At 48.8% G+C, this 19,754-nt stretch overlaps 7 protein-coding genes across 7 annotated transcripts; 4 read left to right on the top strand and 3 right to left on the bottom strand.

Annotated features, from left to right (window-relative positions):
* Positions 1 to 549: 549 nt before the first annotated feature.
* Positions 550 to 2,115, top strand: BDW43DRAFT_308819 (kinase-like domain-containing protein; the record flags this gene model as incomplete). Its single annotated transcript, XM_032046575.1, has 5 exons — positions 550 to 555; positions 609 to 917; positions 964 to 1,010; positions 1,057 to 1,350; positions 1,407 to 2,115. 5 exons carry the CDS (start codon positions 550 to 552, stop codon positions 2,113 to 2,115), a joined length of 1,365 nt encoding a protein of 454 aa, XP_031902852.1.
* A 3,447-nt stretch (positions 2,116 to 5,562) lies between these two features.
* Positions 5,563 to 6,746, top strand: BDW43DRAFT_17419 (uncharacterized protein). Its single transcript, XM_032038779.1, has one exon. It carries the CDS (start codon positions 5,793 to 5,795, stop codon positions 6,597 to 6,599), a length of 807 nt encoding a protein of 268 aa, XP_031902851.1. The 5' UTR covers positions 5,563 to 5,792; the 3' UTR covers positions 6,600 to 6,746.
* Positions 6,747 to 7,690: 944 nt separating this feature from the next.
* BDW43DRAFT_17416 (AP-2 complex subunit mu) lies at positions 7,691 to 9,663 on the bottom strand. Its single transcript, XM_032038778.1, has 3 exons — positions 9,196 to 9,663; positions 8,053 to 9,031; positions 7,691 to 7,984 (listed from the first exon to the last, which is right to left on the bottom strand). The coding sequence occupies exons 1-3, from the start codon at positions 9,530 to 9,532 to the stop codon at positions 7,978 to 7,980; spliced, it is 1,323 nt and encodes a 440-aa protein (XP_031902850.1). The 5' UTR covers positions 9,533 to 9,663; the 3' UTR covers positions 7,691 to 7,977.
* A 1,583-nt stretch (positions 9,664 to 11,246) lies between these two features.
* BDW43DRAFT_17412 (uncharacterized protein) lies at positions 11,247 to 12,138 on the top strand. Its single transcript, XM_032038777.1, has one exon. It carries the CDS (start codon positions 11,547 to 11,549, stop codon positions 12,003 to 12,005), a length of 459 nt encoding a protein of 152 aa, XP_031902849.1. The 5' UTR covers positions 11,247 to 11,546; the 3' UTR covers positions 12,006 to 12,138.
* Positions 12,139 to 12,186: 48 nt separating this feature from the next.
* On the bottom strand, positions 12,187 to 12,427 carry BDW43DRAFT_268840 (uncharacterized protein). The gene has a single exon (XM_032041170.1). The coding sequence runs from the start codon at positions 12,395 to 12,397 to the stop codon at positions 12,200 to 12,202; it is 198 nt and encodes a 65-aa protein (XP_031902848.1). The 5' UTR covers positions 12,398 to 12,427; the 3' UTR covers positions 12,187 to 12,199.
* A 362-nt stretch (positions 12,428 to 12,789) lies between these two features.
* Positions 12,790 to 16,145, bottom strand: BDW43DRAFT_268839 (uncharacterized protein). Its single transcript, XM_032041169.1, has 4 exons — positions 16,029 to 16,145; positions 15,929 to 15,977; positions 15,484 to 15,871; positions 12,790 to 15,421 (listed from the first exon to the last, which is right to left on the bottom strand). The coding sequence occupies exons 3-4, from the start codon at positions 15,851 to 15,853 to the stop codon at positions 12,966 to 12,968; spliced, it is 2,826 nt and encodes a 941-aa protein (XP_031902847.1). The 5' UTR covers positions 15,854 to 15,871; positions 15,929 to 15,977; positions 16,029 to 16,145; the 3' UTR covers positions 12,790 to 12,965.
* A 2,372-nt stretch (positions 16,146 to 18,517) lies between these two features.
* On the top strand, positions 18,518 to 19,580 carry BDW43DRAFT_268835 (single-stranded DNA-binding protein). Its single transcript, XM_032041168.1, has 3 exons — positions 18,518 to 18,905; positions 19,038 to 19,126; positions 19,199 to 19,580. Exons 1-3 carry the CDS (start codon positions 18,616 to 18,618, stop codon positions 19,252 to 19,254), a joined length of 435 nt encoding a protein of 144 aa, XP_031902846.1. The 5' UTR covers positions 18,518 to 18,615; the 3' UTR covers positions 19,255 to 19,580.
* The last annotated feature ends 174 nt before the right edge of the window (positions 19,581 to 19,754 follow it).

Raw genomic sequence — 19,754 nt, 5'->3', positions numbered from 1 at the left:
TTTTAAACCCCTTATATACTACACCAATATCAAGTTATGGTTAGCACTAAATCAGCTCTCCCAAAGTCGTGCAATGTCTTGTCGTCAGCACTCTTTTTTTTCAACTCCTAGTTATCTCGTCGGCACTTTATCAGTGTGGGATGCAAAACTCGAAAGGACTACTAATTTCTTCCCCGTCTACTCTAATGCAGAAATATACGTGGGCAGAGATTCAAGAAGATGGTACCTTTGCTTTCCCTTGGCGAGTCTTGCCGACACTGACTGAGCCTAAGCAACCACGTCGTCGACGACCCCGTCATCTCTAACAGACACCTGCGGATCTACACTATAATATTCGACCGAGAAAACGATGAAGTCGCGCCTTTAGTATATGCTCAGGACTTGTCAATGAATGGTACATCCTGGAACGGGTACCCCATGGGAAAGGGAAGTGGGAGTTTTCTTCTTGGTCATGGCGATGTGCTGAAATTGTCCCCGACTGTCTCTCTAAGGTTTCATTACGAAATTCAGGGCAAGGAAGACTGCTTTAACATAGTGAAGTTGTTAGAAATGAGGGTGGTCCTCCTGAGTTCCGCGGACTGTGTTGTATTTGCTGATCAGCAAGTCAGGTGTTCGAAGACCAGTACAAGGTTACATCGCAAAAGTTGGGATCTGGTGGATTCGGACAGGTGCATATGGCGTTTAGGAAGGACACCGGCCAGCAGCTAGCCTGTAAGATTGTCGACCTACGAGATCTGAGAAACAGGATCGTTCGAGAAGCAGAAGACGAGCGGTCTAGGTACTTCACCGAAAACGGGGTTTCCATCAGCGGAAACAGAGTGCTCGTCGCGCGTTTCTATGATTCCCTCCAAAAGAAGATCCAGGAGAAGCTTGAAGTATACAACCGTGAGGCTAGAATACTCGAGAGCCTTTGCCATGTAAGTTTCATGCCCAATACTATTGCTGTTACTGACACATGGTCAGCCAAATATCATTAGTATTGAGAAAGTCATCCACTCGAGCAATACAATGTAGGTCCCGATGTTCTTCCCCTCAGAGTTGACTTAACCGGGACAGTTACCTCTTCCAGGAACTCGTGACTGCCGGTGATTTATTCTCCTACATACAGTATAAAGGTGGAAGGTTGGATGATATCGAAGCCGCAGTTGTAGTGCGACAAGTTTTGATGGCATTGGACTATTTGCATCAGCGGGAAATTGTCCATCGTGATCTGAAACCAGACAATATCCTCATGACATCCCTAGCGGATGGGTGCAGAGTTGTACTCACTGATTTCGGATGCGCCAGACTGCTACAGCCAACTGCTGAACGAATGTTTACAATCACTGGTACATTCGACTACAATGCCCCGTTAGTGTTGTGTAAACGTTCCATCGGCTTTACAATAATCTAACATCTGCACATAGCGAGATATTCAAGTACAGCACACAAGGCTACACGAAAGCCGTGGATCTATGGTCATTGGGCTGTGTAACGGCAGTGCTCCTGACTGGTGATATCCCGTTCAAAAACTCGTTGACAGCGGATCCCACCGGACTTGCTCGAAGGAACGATCTCGAAAAGCTCGAAGCAGATCTAGATTGGAATAAAACCGGACAACGCGCAAGGGACTTCGTTCACAAACTTCTCGTGTTCGACGAAGCGAAGCGCATGGATGTGAGCCAATCGTTGAATCATAGCTGGTTCACCAATCCAGCGCACCGAGGGGAGTTCGAAGCACTATACCAACGAGCGATCAGACACTGGCGGCCTCGTACACATGAGGGCCCCTTGATAGCTAATTTGTGCACTTTATCAAAATCCCCAAAGCATAGCAGCGAATTTAGGCAGACTCCACGCTCCGATGGATGTTCAAGGGCTGACTCTGATCAGTCGTATAATGAGCAGCAGCTGATGTCTCAGGAAGGAACTTCGTCAATATCACCGGCATCAGTAGACTATGATTTACGTCGTGAACATTCGGCGTCCCTGTCTACGACTCTTTCGGACCCTGAGCTCCCGCCGCACCGCTGGATAGGAAGCATAGAGTCAGCTTGTTCACTCATGGATACACCCGACTCTGTGCAGCATGAGCAAGGCTTTATACGCAATTCTCCAATTCAAAACATGCCATGAACGGAGTCGACTGGCAAATAACAGAACGTAGATACACCTATCTGCAAGTCATGAGAGACAAAGAACCACCTTCTACAGCAACTCGGGGTGGAGGAGTGGGTCTCCAACCTCTGGCGGATGATGCATCAAGGAGGAAGCAGCTGCTAGAGGTAGGCATGGAAACTAGGTCCACCAGCAAGTCGACAGTAACACTGGGTCTAGCGACATGAAACATTCACGTGGATATGATTCTGATAGGTAGACATGGTGTTTGTAAAACCTCAAAATTGAAAACATTGTCTAGAGCTCTTCATGCCGTCGATGCAGATGTAATGCATGGCTAAAGCCCGGACGCATGCAGGCATTGGTTGGAAGTTTATCAGAAAAGGGAAAGAGAAAAGATTGAACTATTCTTGGGGGAGCTAGACCAGAACAAGATTCAATTCTAATCAAGACAGGCACTTCACCCCTTTGATTTGCCACACACACCTCCCTTCGGTAAGCTGACTATGATGGAAATACAGGAGATATAAATAGACCATGGGATAGGGAGGAAAGCCTCGAATGAAGGAAATGATCACAAGGACACGAAAAAACCAGAAAGGGGGGAAGCACGACAGTGTAGAGAAGAGCAAAGCGTGGTGCTTTTCGACGAGGTACCACAGAAGGGCTGAGACACGCCACTGAACTGGGATAGTCATTTGACCTTATGAAGAAGAAGAAGAAGCAGAAGAGGAGAGGTGTGCACCCTAGATATCTTTGCATCCACCTTCTTGAAGGGTGGTGTCTTGTGGCTTGTGTCCTTGTCTTGGTGGGTCTAGGTGGCTGCCCATTGCTTTAGTGCTGAGGGGCTCAATCTATTAAAAAGGCATGGTGCTGTAACTTGTCAGGCTTAGAATCATGCAAGGTGTCATAATGCCCATTGGCTAGATCTGAGGTAATGGAGGGTGCGCTTGAATCAGGGATTGGGGATTTGAGGGATGTGTTACTATGTTGAGTAACATTAGTTGGTCCTGAAGGGGGCACAGGAGAATAAACCTGGGATAGGCTTGTGACATCAGCGGAAGAGGACAGTAGAGATCGATAGGGAGCTTTTGAGCTCTAGCACTGCAGGTAAGGACAAAAAGAAGTAAAAAATAAACGCGTCATTGAAGGAAATGTACATCCACCAGCCACCCCGGAGAAGAGTTATCATTATCATGTAGGTATACACAAAGGATCTACATATTGCGTCATAGGTGGAAAGGGATCAGACCTTACCACAACCGGTTATACAAGGACTTGCATCTGTTCAATGGCAATGCAGCTGCGACTTGAATGTTCTGCAGACTAGTACCCTGTGAGTGTGGTCTCTACGCTGCGGCGATTTTCTCGCGTCTGGTTGCACCTGTTCCTGACACCCCTTGCATGGGTCTTGGATTCCACCTGGAGGCTGGGGTACAGCTGAAGAGCGCGGGTCGGGTGCCTTTGCCTTTGGCTAAGTAGCGCCAAGCTCTTTCTTTTTCGGCCTTCAGGGTCTATGTTGTTAGGTTTGCCCTGTGATAAGGGCGAATAGTAAATGGTGGTTGTTAGTTGATAGCTCGTAGGGTGAGTAACCCTTCCCAACCTCCTGGGTTGCCTTTTTTCTCTGTACAGTGTACTCCCATAGTGTACCAATTGGGAGAGGGCTTGGACCACAGTTTATTTTTCCTTGGGTCATCCACGATGCAACGTTCCGAAAAGATGGATTGTATTCCCAGTTCTAACTAATGAGCATGCCCCCGTGGATGTCATCTCCACTGATGCCTGCCTTCCGATACCCTGGCATATACTCGTAGAATTAGTTGCAGCAAAGTCTGCGAGATAACGCAGCCCTGCGATGTAGATGTGTGGATTCCTCCGATCAAATCCCCGAGATCAAGGATCCAGTCCGCCTGATTGCAAACGCAAGGAACCGCAATTACCCGAATGCGCGTCCGTGACGTGACGGGGTGTCCCTCAAAAGGAGACAAAGACATCAATAGATCTGAATCAGTCCCAACTAAAACCACCGTAGATGCTCTCAAGACACAAGTTGAAAGGGGACCTTTAGACAAAACCCCAGCTCCTACCAATCGCATCATCAGTTGATTCGGTTGAGTTTCATCTCACCTTGAGCAGGAATGTGGGAGAAACGTCTGGAGAAGCAAGGAGGTGGTCCACATCGATAAGATCGCGCACGATAGGAGGAAATTCATCTAGCCACTTCACTTTCTCGGCCGATTTTCCCGATCGACAGTGCCTTGGGCAGGGGGGGTTATCTCCTCGTTCTTGGTCCCTTATCTTTAGTCCGAGGATGATATTATAGCTCATGCAGAGGATGTGGGTTGATGCCTGTAACGTGACGTTGTCACCTGGAGGCGTGTAATTATCGGTGCTGGCTGTGATTGGTCGACGCGCAGTCGATCGGGACGCGACTCCCACGCGACGCGTTCGCGTGGGAGGCAATATGACCGGATTGGGAATGTCGAGATGAGTCGTTTGAGTCAATTGGGGTCGGAAAAATCGGCTGACGGTTGAGTCACCATTTGGGATGACGGTGCTCTTTAATAATAATATCATGGGAGGGCTGGTGAAGCGGGATGAATCATTGATTGAGGCTCCTGGAGGGAGAAGGATGGTAGGAATCCAGGTTTACTCCCTAATCCTCGAACTAGGGTATATCGAGGAGCAATTGTATGTACTACTTACTAGTTGTAGGGTGAATAGAAGATAGACTACTAGTCTTCAAATGAGTAGGACGGGCAATTGAACCATCCACATCGACATCAACCACTACGTATCTGCAGGTGATCATTGCATGCATTGCAGCAAATGCAATGCAGTAAATGCAATGCAACGGAAATTGTTTCGTTCCACTACGGAACGGGCCATGGAAGACCATGTCGTCGCCTATTGCTGACAACAGACGGGAAAAGTGGGATGATGCGATGGTAAGCAAGGGAAGGGAGTCCCTCGTGAAGTGGCCGTTCGGCGGTTTTCTGCTCTCGCTGATAATGCCTTGCTTCGTGCATCCCTCTTTCAAGACGCCCTTTTGTCCTTGTCTCACTACAGCCAACAAGAGGGAGAACCTTGGAGGCTTTGTAGACCTTCATAATAGAGCCATTGCCCTGGAACAGGGAGAGAGAGGTAGGAAGCGATCCAGAGGAGGAGAGATTCAGGAGATTCAGCAGTCATTCTTTGTTAAGACATTCTTCATACGCTCATTCATTTCATTGTAAAATCAAATCAATCGAGCAAAAGTATTTTCGTCATTCTTTCGACATTTTTGGGAAAGTCGACAGAGGACTTTGTCGTTTGCGGAACATTCCTCTCCTTTTCCCCGTTTCTAAACTTGCGCTACTCTCACTCATTTCAATTTCCCCCCCCTCAACATCCATCCTCACCACTCGTCAGCCATCTACCAACCCACTCTTTCACCCCGTCGCATCATTCGGAAATAGTCAATCTTGAAGCGCTATCATCGAATCTACTGTCGACTTAATTTTCGACGTCCAGTCTCTCGCTCTTCTTGTCGTGACCTCTTCCGGCGCAAACCCAGCCCCCCCGCGCAAACCGGCGCACACAACAGTCAGCAATCGTGATCAAACATCACCACTCCCACCGTCGTACACTGGTTCATCTCAACTCTCCTCCTATTATTATACGCCGCGCGGATTGTCAAACTGCTCTGCGCACCCATGTTGCTCCCATCTGCTTTACCCTGCGACATGCGCCGGTCTGCGACTCGGTCGCGCCCAACTCCCAGTCGCCAGTTCACAACACCCCCACCGTCCGACGATGACTTTCCATCCGGCAACGGCCTCCTAGGCACCTGTCGCGCCCTCCAATCACTTCTAAGCGGTTCACCCGCCCCGTCACCACGCTGCGCAAAGCCAGAGCGCCTTCAAAGTCCCCTTCACATCAGATCCACGCCTTCCACCCGGTCGCGGAAGCCAAAGGCCCCTAAGCCATCACCCAAGCCTTCGCGGAGTGCCAACAGACGCAAGCGCGATCGCGACGAAGAGATCGGCGACACCAGCGACACAGAAATCACTACTCGTGGCATGCGATTTTCAACCCCGAAGCGCGCTCGCCATGTCCCATATGACCTTCCTATAGGTCTTTCGCAATCGGACTTTTACTCCCTGCACTCTCCACCAGTCTCACAATCGCCTCTATCACCTGCGCATCATCGTCAAATGGACCTGACCCATGAGAAGAGCGCGCAGTCGCTTGACCCCGATGCACCCCTACCATCCATAGAAGAGACGGAAGAAACTCCGTCCGACGACCCTTGGAACGCAGACGACGACCAGCGACTTGTCGAGCTAGTTCTCGAGAAGTTCCAGCTTTCCAAGCGCGACTGGGAAGACTGCGCGCGACGCATGGGCAAGGATGATGTCAGCGTCGGGCGTAGATGGCAGGCCCTCATTGGAGAGGGCAATGTCGGACTGCGACGCGGTCGACGAGTAGTTCGTCCCCGCATAATGGAGAGCTGGCTGTAGATGCCGCTCTCCACTCATCTGTTCTCCCTCTCCTTCTCCTACTCGCTCTCGCTCTCCCTCCTCTCTATCCTCCCCTCCGCACCTTTCACACTTCTATGAACACTATTGACGGACATGTATTCTACGGGCTCACGGTTCGCCTTTCTTTCAACTCCACATTTGTTGTATTACTATTCCTATCCCATCTCTTCTTCAGCCTTTACGCTCATCTCTTTCCAGATGGAAACATTACTTATCTCCCTTTCCTGGGCATCCCTTTTTCCTTTTAACCCTGTTTCTACCTAACCTAACCTAATGATCTCGATGTATTATCTACGTGCTAGTGACTTTGGACCTTATTATATTATTGTACACCAGGATGTATTTCACCTCTTCTTTTCTTTTCTTTTTTTCTCCATTCTTACATTCTCACCTTCCCATTCTGAATTCGTCCTCATATATACGATTCATCTCTTCTTCAGTACCAATATGTGAATTATTAACCTTTTACTTTCTCCATATCCAAGATAGGATAATGGGTTCTATCTGGAAATAAACGAGCTGAAGTGTCAACCAAACATCTCTTTACATGTATCAATTACTCTTATAATATCCCTAGTGGCTGTAGCTGTACTATACATACATAGCGTAAATACCATGCATTATAGTACTAACTGTAGGTGGCCTTATAGGCAGCCCAATACAGTCCAGAAGCGAAGCCTATATTTCCATTTCTATGTACTTGCTCGACTCGTGAGAGAGAGAGAGAGAGAGAGAGAGAGAGAGAGAGAGAGAGAGAGTGTGTGTGTGTGTGTGTATGTATGATATGGGGTCCCTGTACAACGGGTCCATAGGCTGTATTAGGTCTACAATTGAGGGGAATATGTATACTGAGTTCCCGACGCTGGTCGGTGCTTTGGAGATTGTTGTGCTGTGATAACTTAGATATTGCTTGTGGATGGAAGAATTGCGGTATTATAGAATGAAGGGAATGTTTGTTCTTGCTGGAATTGACTCTAGAGAGATTGGGCTTGGTGTATATATGTAGAAGGGGTCGAGGCAGTTTCGAGTAGTAATGTAAATAAGGAGGCTGCTTTCTGGCCTACGATGTCTTTGGTTTGTACATATACCCGGTGCTTACCATTTATTTTCGGCCCTTGGCTTGGAGTGAGCAAAAAGGCAACGCTAAAGATGGACTGAAACTTGATTATAAAAGAGGATCCGCGGAAAAGCTATACAATTAGTAGTCTCGCTCGTATAGTACATATCCAGTAAATAAATAAGGACCACAACGCCATACACCCAGCTCATGGTTAGTAGATGTTGATATTGATAGTGATGATGATATTGGTAATGCCTTGATAATGGTGAATCTGGCCGCCTGACCTGCAGTGACAAGCTAGAATCTGTTGTTTTAGTTAGAATGGGCCCTTGCGATAAGTAATATTGGCGAGAGAAGGATAGGATGACATACCGAATTTCATAACTTCCCGCTCGTGTCATATACCGCACCCATTTCACACTGCTATAATTGCTCTTCTCGAAAACTTTAAGATACCGGACTAACAGTCCGCTACTCGTGAACATGAGAAGACTGAACGAGAGACTGAGCGGCGGCCGGCTCCAAGCCTTCTGATGTGTCATGCTGGTGAGCGTAGCCTCGGCTGTGAGCACGTACTCGCTTCCACCGGAGAAACGGGCGATCTTCCAGACGATGTTGTTGTGCTCGGGTTCGTATTTAGCACGACCTTGGCTGGTGCGCTCGGTGGTTTTGGCTGTGTTGAGCGGGGTAGGGATGCGGATGACGACGTTCGTCGCGAAAAGTTTCGAGCTATAGTTCGCTTTGATGGCGACGCTGTATTCAACCTTTGTCGTACCCACTTCCCTCACGATCGGGTGTACCTTGAACGGGAGGTTGACGTTCTCTGTCGCACGGTACCGCATGAGTTCGAACTCGCCGTCTGGCGGAACAAACGAGATGATACGGTCTGCGTCGAAACGGCCCAGTTTCACGCATTGGTGGAACTGGCAGTCCTCCAGCGTGACGGAGCCCGCCGCTGCGCGAGTTCCCTTTATCGTCCCGTCCCGGTTGCCGCCTTGCGAGCTACCGGCCGCATCGGTGTCAAGCAGTAAGCGGTCGTTAAGGCCGAACTTGCACTCCGGAGTGCCGGTGAGGTAGGCGCGCATGACGATCTGGCCGTTGACGTCGGCGCGGAGCACGGTGCCGGTTGCGGACATCAGAAGGTTGACGTCCTCGATCACGTCCACGAAGGCCTCATTCTTGCGATATTTGATATCAGAGCGGCGCCAGGAGAGCGCGCCGGTGGCTTGCATGGTTATGCGGCTGGAGTCCGTGGGGTTATTGGTGATGGCGGATTTGACTCCCTCCGTCGTGATGTACATCTTTAGGGTGTCTGTTTCCGTGTTTTGAGGATAGCCGAAATCGAGAATCTCTGGATTGTCGCCCGTTAGCTCTAGGTGTCTCTCCTTTCATCGTTGTGTCTGTATGTTCCCCCTTTCTTCTAGTCCCTGCTTCCACCATGCCACTTTCAACCGGCACCCGCCCATATCCCCGGTGATACCATGGCACAAGAAACCCCAGGTAAACAGAACTCACCATCCAACAGTTCATAGACTAAAACGAAATTATTCTTGACTGCCTCCTCATCGAACTTCCCAAAATAGCTTTTCCCCAGCATTATAAACCGATACAAAAACTCAAACACCAGCGCCGCATTGGCGTTGCTCTTAGTCACCGCTACCAGGTAGATATTCTCGTGTTTCACATGGCTGAACGTCGTAGATCCCAGTGTCAGAATGGGCGAGCGTACTTGCGGGTTGGAGATGACCTGGATGCGGAAGATGTCGGCCAACCGGGGGCGGCAATCATTGCGGAAGGCGCGGAAGATGAGGTTCTCGCCTTTTTGGTTGAAAACTAGGATACCGGAGAGCATTGTTAGGTGGGAGTGAGAGGGGAAAAGGGAGGGGGGAAAGTAAGGGGAGAGGAGAGGGAAGTTGGAAGGTCACGAAAAGTTTGGGGGGGTGAAGAGTTGGGCTTGGAGATCGGCGTCGAGTTAAACTAAGCTTCTGGACTCGCGAGACGTGGGGAATTTCATCTAGTCCCTGTTGTACATCCACTCCATTTATAGAGATGCCGACCAACTTCTTACGTATCCCATGCATTCGCTCTATAATAATAATTATATTTATTTCTTCATACTCACTATTGCTAATTTTTGACCTGCGTCTAGCCTTCAGAACCCCTTATGCACAATCGGTGGACACCGAACAGACCGAACTATAGACACGGGACGGTATACAAATATAAACAGGAATTCCCACCACAACGGTGGGCGAAAGGCCAGAGACATTTGGGCCAATTTCACAGACATGGTATCAATGATCTGAAATCAAGGACGTGGATATCGTCAAATCGAGAAGAAGTAAGGGGGATTAAAAAAAGAAGAAAAGAAGAAAAAGCTTCCCAAATCGCTAGAACCGTGCAGCTGCCAAACGGCAGTAGAGAAAGAAAAATTAAAAAGGGGGCTAGAAATCAAATAATACAACAAAGAAGAGAAAAATGAAAAGGAACGTAAATGATCCCACCGTTTTCGGCCCTTAGACTATACCACTGCTCGGTCTGGTCCCAGGCAGGGACGGTCCACCCTCACTGGGGATAATGCCAACCTTGGGGTCGGGAATTTGTATATCCAACGACATGTAAGCCGTCCGCCGAAGACTCCATATGTATACCCCATCTTTTGCGCCGACCTCCCGGTTCCACGCCTCCAGCCAGTTTTCCACTTGCTTGAGCTGACTCTTGACTCCCGTCGCGCCTATATCCTCCCAGAGCCAGCCGGTCAACAATGCCAGTGCACCATCTACCCAGCTCCGAAAGCTGAACGGATCGAAAGCTTTGACAAGCTTGTCGTTGACTGTGGCGATAATCCTGCGGAATTCCTGCTCGGGCAGCAGCGGATCGAGGATCTCCGGATACAGGTTGGAGAACGTCGGGGCCAGATCTCCCTTGACCATCCAATCTCGACGAATGCGAATGATACGTGTGTTATGGTACTCTTGAGACCGTACAGATACATGCGGGTTGATGTGAGGGTAACACGGATGAGCTGGTCCCCAGGCTAACTCTTCTGCTACGTCGTTATCTCCGCTAGGATGGTGAGCTGTATTTGACGGGATCGAGGCGATCTGTGCTTGCGACCGTAGAGAAGACTGTGATTGTACGTGTCGGGGGCGGTCGTCGAGGGGATTTGATCGGTCAACCATGGGATCTACGGTAAGGTGTGCCCGGTCGGGCGGGCGAATGCTGTTTGCCTCCGAGCTCCCATGATTTCCCGCCGATTCTGGCATTTCTTGTACCAGCCAATGTTCGTTGAAGGTGCCACTGCGCCTCTGCGCTCGAGGCACTGCGATGCTGGAGCGCCCACTCTCAGTCTCCCCCTGGCTGCGCTCAACCACCAGACTATTCGGGGAGGGGGTTAGTCGGCTGCGACGCCGCTCGGGGATCGATAATAGAGGGTATGCGTCTCGGTGCGCCTCAAGGGGAAGATTCTCGTCGGAGTCCTGGAAGGGCCGGGGGAGCGTTACGGGCGTGATTCGCGGGACGTAGTTGACAGGGTTTGCGAGTCGAACCGCGGGCGGTCGTAAGACGGAGGAGGGAGTCCAGAAACTCGTTTGTCGCGGTATGGATCGGGAGGAGCTCGTTGGCTTGGGATGATAGGCCGATGACGCTGCAGGCTGGTGGGACTCCAACGAACCACGCGGGGGTAAGGAAGATTCTTCGGCCTCGGGCGGGGATATAAGAGGAGGATCCCGAGCCGCGAATGACGCCGTTTCCGACACGGTCGACGAGTTAAGAAGATATGAGAGACGAGAAGGAGGAGGAGACACGGTGACAGGAAGGGCCGTCGTGGCGAAGGTTGCTCAGCGAAGAAAAGTAACAATGAATCGATGAGCGAAAGTTTCGGGACGCTGATTGGTGGGTGGAAGACAGAAAGGGGCTCCAAGGCAAGGGTCACGAATCGGTCAATGCGCGACATTAGTCGCTTGTATGCAACGTTAAGTATGTACTTGTTTGTTGTGGTCCTTGAAGAAAATAGTGAGAAAAGAAGTGTGTTGACGTGGATTCAACTTTTTTCAATCGTTTCTTCTCTTGGGGCCAATCTATATGGAGTAAGTGGTGTATGGGTCGACTCTCTCTGTACCTTTCAGTATGAGCCCATTTCCCCCAAAAAAGAGAACAACCTGAACAGGAAAAAGAAAAGAAAAGAAAAGAAATTTTTTTCACATAGACGAGAAGTCAATCGGGCGACAGATATGAGACCGGATCTCAATCTCTTAAAATCTTTATTAAATAGGCATCCTCCACAAAATCCTAGCAGCTCAAATCCACCCCTGACGAAACAATAAATAGATCAATAGCCCAACGGGAAAAGTAAGGCTCTCAAATCTAAGCCTCCATAGGAAAAACAAATCTTTTTTCCTCCTGCTCTCTCTTAGGGCATGAATATCACGGGAAGAGAGGGATAGCAGGGGAAACAGATGATTGTATTGTAATAATAATTATAATAATAAATAATATGGCGTAATAATAACAGTGATAATTAAAGATGACCGCAAGGGAAAAAAAATATAATTAAAAAGCAAACGCAACACGATACAAACGAAAGAACATTTAAGAAAAGCTGCGTCATATAACATAAATGAATGACAGTAATGTGTAACATGATTAAGATCCCTCTTATGCAGTCATTTCCAGGATGATATTCGATACGTCTGAAAAAGCTCCCGTAGGGCAACATGACTGCTCTGTACTCCGTTCCCTCTTCTCCGGTATATACTTTGGCCATTAATCAACCTGAAGCAATTACGTCGAGGCTCTCTTTGTCTAGCTGAGAAGCTCGGACTCGCCTGAGACTTAGAACCCCTGGCGTTGTTTACTGCTAATTATAAGGGTGGTGGAACTTGGACCGTCTCCTTGGCTTCTCCTTCATTAGTTGCCGGTTAATCCGTAGTTATAGTAGGAAGACTAGTCGGCAAGTTAAGGCGCCAACTTCCAATAGTACCTTTCTTAGTGAGCGAGAGACCCTTCCTTTCTCCTGAAGTCGATTAGATCCAACCGGTAGACTAGTACTATCTCTAAATGTAGGTAACAATCTATTTCTTGACATTACTAAAACCATAACTCCCATTTTAAGTACATTGGATCCATCTATATCACACTCATTAAGATTCGTTTTTGCACATCAGCGACTCTAGAGATCCCGCGGAACTCCGAACGCGTACAGGCATGATCAAATGAAACAAATATGTCCTTCACAGACGACGTGAAACTCTTACTGCTACAAGACCAAGCGAAGCGCAGACTAGTCACTTGCCATTCACACTTCGATTGGCCATAGCTTGCATCCGTCGCATGGCTTCCCGATGCAAGTCACTCATATCCCCTCGCTGCATCCCTTCCGTGATTGCGGTTTCGATCTTGGCTGACGAAGCCCTTCCCCAAAGTCTCCTGGAAGAAGTTGGTTTCCGCTCACGGGTCCCTGGCCTGGTCATTGGGGGAGTCACGGCAGCCGGGTTCCACTTGTCGTTTACGTTTTCTCGTACGGATTCCCGCCATGCAGCCAATGAAGCCGGAGTGTTTAGTGGGCTCGGTACACTCCTCCTCGCCGATGCTTGGGATACATTGGTTTTTATGGTTGTCTGCCGATGTAGCATTGTCCGACGTCGGGACAGCGGTATGTCATCCGCTTCTTCGGGGATAGAGAAAGTTGACTGTCGGGACGAAATTTCGGCTACCGGGGCGAATCTCGAGGGCCATGGATCAGCACTGAGTGAGAAAGACGATAGCCTATTTTGCATCAAACCCTCGCGCACTGCAATGAGAGGGGGTGGCCCTTTCCACTGAGGTTTTGCAACTTCGGACTCTTCCTGCGGCTGTTCCACGGGGTCGACTACAGGAGATAGCGGGTGTTTGGTATTGTCGGGATGAGGTGCGCCTTGAACTGGCTGTCCCTGGACTCCTGAAGGCGCAGAATGAGCAATATTAACTGCCTGGAGGATGGCTGGCCCGGAGGATGCTCTCTTCTTCGTTCGAGAGCTAATTTGTAACTGGGAGTCATTGACCATCTGGCGGTTTTCGTTCGTACCCGACGGCTCTTTCCTGAGAGAGACGCGCCTCTCGGTAGCAGGAGGCGGCTGCGCATTCAAGGGCGTTTGCAGTAGTTCTTCGACTTTAACAGGTGCAACAATCTCTTTAGCTTCATCAGGAAGTTGTAGTTCATCCTCTCTGACAGGCTTGATGGGTTCAGGTTCGGGGATTTCCGCATCATCCAAGTGCTTCGCCCATTCGTTCGTACGATAGGATTGTACTACCCTCGATGTTCGTTCTGGGATACGATTCACGGTTTCTGTATTCAATTGAGGTGGCACTTCTTTTTTGGGCTTGTTCTTGGGTTCAGATTCTGACATCGAAGATCTCTGCTTGACAACGGTGGTTTCTTTAGCCTTTGGAAGATTTCCTCTTTGCGAAGACTCCTTGCATTGGATGACTTCGACTGGCTTCTCATCTTGCCCTTCCGTGGCCGGGCCAATATCGTTGGTTTCAATGGTCTGTGTCTTGTCGACCATTTGGTCTGCTGGCTCTGTTGTTTCGACTGCTATTTCACTTCTTTGAGACTTTTCTGTACGATGCTCTTCAAGTTTTGGCTCAGGTATATCCTTATCCTGGCTTGACGACAATGACAGGTGGTGCTCACTAGTGTTTTCTTCTTTTACAGTAACCTCATTCTTCTGTTTGTCTCGCTCCTGTCCCGCCGTGCAGAACTTTTGCTCGTCCACGTCTCGTGAATAAATACTGGGCTCGCCGACGCTTTTCTCCAAGTCTTTCTCAAGCCCAGGAGCTTTTGCATTATTAGCATCCTTCATACCATGGGCGATAGGGGATTCTTCCGGGTTAGCTGTAGGGTTATCTGCATCTTCCACGTAGCTTTGCGCCGTAATGCTGTGACCATCAAAGGCGGAATCTGAGCCTCCGTCTACGGTGTCTTGCACAGATGAGCCATCGCAAGAGACGAGCGCTTCTTGTGATTGAGATATAAGCCTTGCGCTATTTCTTGCAGATACCCTATCCAGGAGCTCTCTGCCGGAGAGCCGCTTCGATCGTGTTGTCCCAGCTTCGGACCCAACGATAGCTGTCATATCAGAACTATTGTCGTCTTTTATCTGAGCTGCAGCCGCGCCGTCGAACACTTTGTATGGGCCCGTTTCGTTGTCAGGAGAGCATTGATCTAGGCCTTCTTTCTCGACGCCCATAGTATTATCTTCCTGTTGTCGGGTCTGAGAGTCGTTTGTGTCCCCACTTGTGTCCGAAGCAGCGTAAGCAGATTCACCATTCGCCCGCCTCTCTAGGCAATCCGAACAACGATAGGTCTCTTGCGAAGAGCTTGCGATGCTTTTCATGTCAGTCACACCGCCTTTCTCCATATCGACCGTCTCATCTGTGGGACACCTGGTTTTCGAATTATCCGCAAGCTCTGGCATGCCAGTCTCGGCAATGCAATATCTAGCCTCCCATTCTAACCGCTCTTCCATGTTCTTTTCTTCGAACCTCCGCCCGATCTCGATCTCAGCTACTTCCTTTTCCTTCTGCTCCTTCTCATGAACCTCGTTTTCTTTCTGTCTTCTTTGTCTGATTACCTTCCATAGCCTGAGTTGTGAGATCACGCCCAAGATGGCAATGATGACTGTGACCGCAAGCTCAACGCGAATGTTACGAGTCACCGGGTAGGTACTTGTGCCCAGGGGGAAGATGTCATCGTTGAGAGCTAAGTCTAGGTCAGTGGCTAATTTCCTTGGACTAGTAGAAAGCATATAGAGCAATGCCTACCCCAGATGTAAAGCCAAAACTCCTTCCAACCGGCGCGACTGAAACAGTCAATCCCCAATGCTACAGCAGTACCTCCAGATATGCCGGTCGATGCCATTAGCCCATATGGTCGAGTGTAGTGACTAAACGATAGGGCATAGAACGCGATTGAGATCGCACCAATGAACCCACTTTTAGCGTCCGTCTCTGTGAGAAGACCGCCTGGCTTAAGGGAAAGAAGCCACATGCTGCTGCAGAATCCGCCTAGAAGACAACCAAGCCCCTCTGTTAATTCTTTGAACACAAGCGACAGCGCTCCGAAAGTCACTCCTGTGAATACTACGGCGACGAGATAGGCGCCCTGGACTGCGACACGCACTGGGGGATTCATGACGTAGACGATAAGAACCTAGACAAGCGAGTTTCGTTAGTGGATATACATGTTGAGAGACAGGTAGATGCTAACAGTTACTCCAATACCAGCTAAGAAACCGGCGGATAGGAAGACTTGGATCCTATGTCTAGTAAGCACTATATATCATTCACTGTGAAGAATAGAAAGTTACCATAGATTCCGTATTCCTATTATCGCAAGTATTGAACCTGCGACTATAAGGAGGAACCCACCAATGCCCAAAGCAGGTGTGATTTTGGGCTGCAATGGGAGAGCACCAGGTGCCGTTGAATTCGTTCCATCTGGACCACTTTAGCATTGAGAAATGAAATAGGTATAATTGGGCTCTTGCACTCACTGCTAGTTGGGGCTGACGTCGCGAGAGCTGCTATAGTCTTCGTATCTGGCGTGGTCGTATTCGATGATGTGGTTGAATTAGCAGTCACTGTTGCATGACTTGTTGCGCTCGCCGTTGTAACAGTAGCCGGATCTGCTATTGGTGTAGCGCCCTGATCTGTTGCTCTAGCCTCTACGATAGCGATGCCCCCGTACTGATAACGACCTGCGTGAGGTATTCGCGCCGCAAACACAAACAGGCACGGCACAAGGTACGTGAGAAGCGCAAGCAGAGGAAGTAGCCGCATCTCGAATAGGGATCGTGTTCAATAACCCCCGAGAAACATTGACAAAGTCAAGAGTGACTGGACTTGGGACAAGTACAACAGGTCTCAAGCTTCTGCAAATGGTTTCGTCGCAATTTTTACTCACACATGATTTCGCCACGTACATGGACGACCAAGTATAATAAGCGAACTTAACTACTGAGCAACAATGGAAACACGCAAGAGAGCACAGAAAAACGTGCTATGGGAAGTGGGCGAGCAGGAAAATGCTGTGGGCCCTAGTGGCTATGTCTCCACTAAGTATATTCTATCGTATGTATGTAGTAGGGGTGCATGGAAGGCTGAAGGAGCTCTCATCTTTTGAAACCTGGAACCTGGGAGCTCCGGAATCCGTAGGAAGCATTGTTAGTGCATACAGATAGAGGCCCAAGCAAGCCATAACACAAAATAGACTAGGCGCATGAACGGCGCAAGCCGATCCACTCGAGAAATGCAAGAAGATGGCAGTTACATGCGTGGGAAATTGAATAATCTGGCAGGGATCTGCAATTTAGTTCATAATATTGACGACAGCTGAACGGCCATATCAGATAGGGATAAGCTTCTCGATAGGCCGTGAGCAATACAAGGAAGTCAATAAAACATACTTCAGGGAGATCCACGCTGGCGTCCGATAGATCGAAGTCAGTCTGTAAGGAGAATTATCGCGTAGATAGGCTGAACGTTAATCGGGATATTGTCCAGCGTATTTTTGGGGGTGATTCGCAATCGCATGGCCGCTGTCGCGGGGTGCGATGAAAATCAGACGCAGCGGATCACCCAATTTGCAACCAGACGGAAACGCGTACTGACGTGGCACCGTTGCAAGAGCATGAGTCAGCGAAATGATATAAAATGGAGTAAGAGAGCATCGTAGGCCACGCCAGCCATGACCTTCAGCTATGCTTGCTAGTTCGTTCTTTAAGAGTCGACTAAGTTGCTGTGAACCTTTCAAGTTTCGGATCGTCAATTCGCTGATGGCGCTAGGAGCGCTGGATGTAGTTTAGGGTGTGCGATTGGCTGCATGAGACGACAGGTCTAATTTCTCCCGCGAACGTTTCTTGGGCCTATCATCAACACACAATGGCCTTGATCACAAGGCACCGCACGCTCAATGGATGAGGGAATCACCCTAACTTCTCGCGTAGGATCCTTCTTCCAGGAACCAAACCCCCCCCTCTCCCTCGGAGCAGATATTTGGCGATACACAAATTAGTCCAGGGGGGTGCATATTTAGCCAGGAGTAAGATCAAGGATATGCGGTCGCATTGAGTCGAACATCGGTTCCCCGGAATGTCTGTCTCCATGCATTGATTCCCTGTCAACTAATCCAGCAGGACGGAAATTAGCCACAATGCTCAAAGCATCTTTTCAATAATAGAATGCACGGGCGAGATGCGGTGAGCATATCATGGAAAGGGCTTCTTTTTTTTTTTAAAAAAAAAGTGACCTAGAGAGTATTCCTCCCAAGGTTTTCAAGTTAATAGGACAAACTGAGTGCTGAAATTGATATCTCACACGTCATAAATGCATCAAGGCCAATGAATCCTTGACCGCACAGTTTAGCGATACGATCAGTAGCGAAAAAAATTCTGTAATCAAAAGTTTATTATGGCTGATATATACATGCATGTCGGGAGAATCATGGCGAAATATGTTAATTGTCGGCTCATTCCAAGGTTTCTCATAAGCGAATGAAAGGGAAAACTGTGTTATTGTTCGGTTGCCAGTCTCTGTATGGCAGGGTCTCATTGTGCCCATTGTGACTAGTTCCTCACTCAAGTGTAAGCTGACAAATTTGCTGGTCGGTGACAATGGAGAGTAATAACATTCCATGAAGAGGGAAGGAGAGTAGAATGTATAAAGTACTACTAAGTAGTAGTCACTAGAGAGGATTACTACCTCCGTCCAATGATCATACGCATCACGTGAGACCCACCCGAGCATTCCAACCCGCGCGAACAAGTAACGTAACGACAGTTCAACCTTCCTGGTAAAAAGCTGAGACATTTACTTCAAACTTTTAAATCTTGATCCTCACCGACCACCATCCCCAGTAAACCCCAAAAGAGGAAGATTCCGAACAGTAGCCATACCATGTCTGCCTTCACCTCTTCTCTGCGCCCATTGATGCGCGCCGCCTCCAGCGGAGCTCTCTCCGCGCGTTCCTTCAGCTCCTCCTCGTCGCGTTCAGTAGCCCGTATGATTATCACCGGTCGTCTGGCGGCCGCTCCTGAGCTGCAGGCCACCTCATCCGGTCAGGATATTGTCAGATACACGGTCGCTACCTCGACCGGTCCCCGTGACAACCGACAGACAAGCTGGTTCAAGGTGGCAAGCTTCGATCAGGGTGGTCAGCGTGATTTCCTACTAGGTCTGCAGAAGGGGTAAATATCAACTTTTTTTTTCCTTTCATGCCGTGCATATCTCTTTATATCTAGGTGGTATTGTATACATGTGTACAATGCATGCATAGAAAGGTGTTGAGTGTATGATGCTAACTTTTTGTTCCTCGCTAGAACCCTTGTTTTCCTTGAGGGAAGCGCCAGCCTACGGGAGTGGGAGGACGCCGAGGGCAAGAAACAGACTGCTTTGAACATTGTTCAACGTAAAAATTCCACCCGAGTCTAGTGCAATCCGTCGGCACAAGCTAACTTTCTTGTCTTTCTTTACTTTTTAGGGAGCCTCGAGGTCCTCAAGCGTCCGCAAAACTCCAACGAAAACGAGTCTGCCTAAGCTCACTTGACCGAATGAACATAAACCTGCACCGAGAGAACTACGTACAAACTTGGTGGAGTTGTGGGCTGATGCTCAGAGATTAGAGGCTTGCTTTAATCCCTTGTAGGTTTGTCGGTGAAGCAGGACTCGTCTTGGCCATTGTGTGTTCTAATTATATTTTTGGATCATATGGCTTCTGTATTAGTAGTTGTACAAGTATACCCTTGAATACTAGCGCTCTTTTAGCATGCTGCTTCGTGGCTCTAATGGGATAACCTTAGAATGAATCTGACTCCTCCGGTGCATTGACACGACGTGCTTGTTGGTAATGGTCTGCAGGCCGGCCATACCATTTATTACTTATACTATATCACATACCCGATTAATCAATCAATTAGTCAAGTGACCCAGGTATATCTTAGATAGTCGTGCCCGATAAAGACGATTAGATCTGGCATGTTGAGAGACCCAAACTATTGGAGAACTAAAGCGATAGACTCGCAGATCTAGACGAGGTG

This window comes from Aspergillus alliaceus (assembly GCF_009176365.1).
Source record: "Aspergillus alliaceus strain CBS 536.65 unplaced genomic scaffold BDW43scaffold_10, whole genome shotgun sequence".
In the NCBI taxonomy this organism is placed as follows: domain Eukaryota; kingdom Fungi; phylum Ascomycota; class Eurotiomycetes; order Eurotiales; family Aspergillaceae; genus Aspergillus; species Aspergillus alliaceus.
Note: the sequence above shows the minus strand (reverse complement) of the source record. Positions and strands in the feature narration are given on the sequence as shown.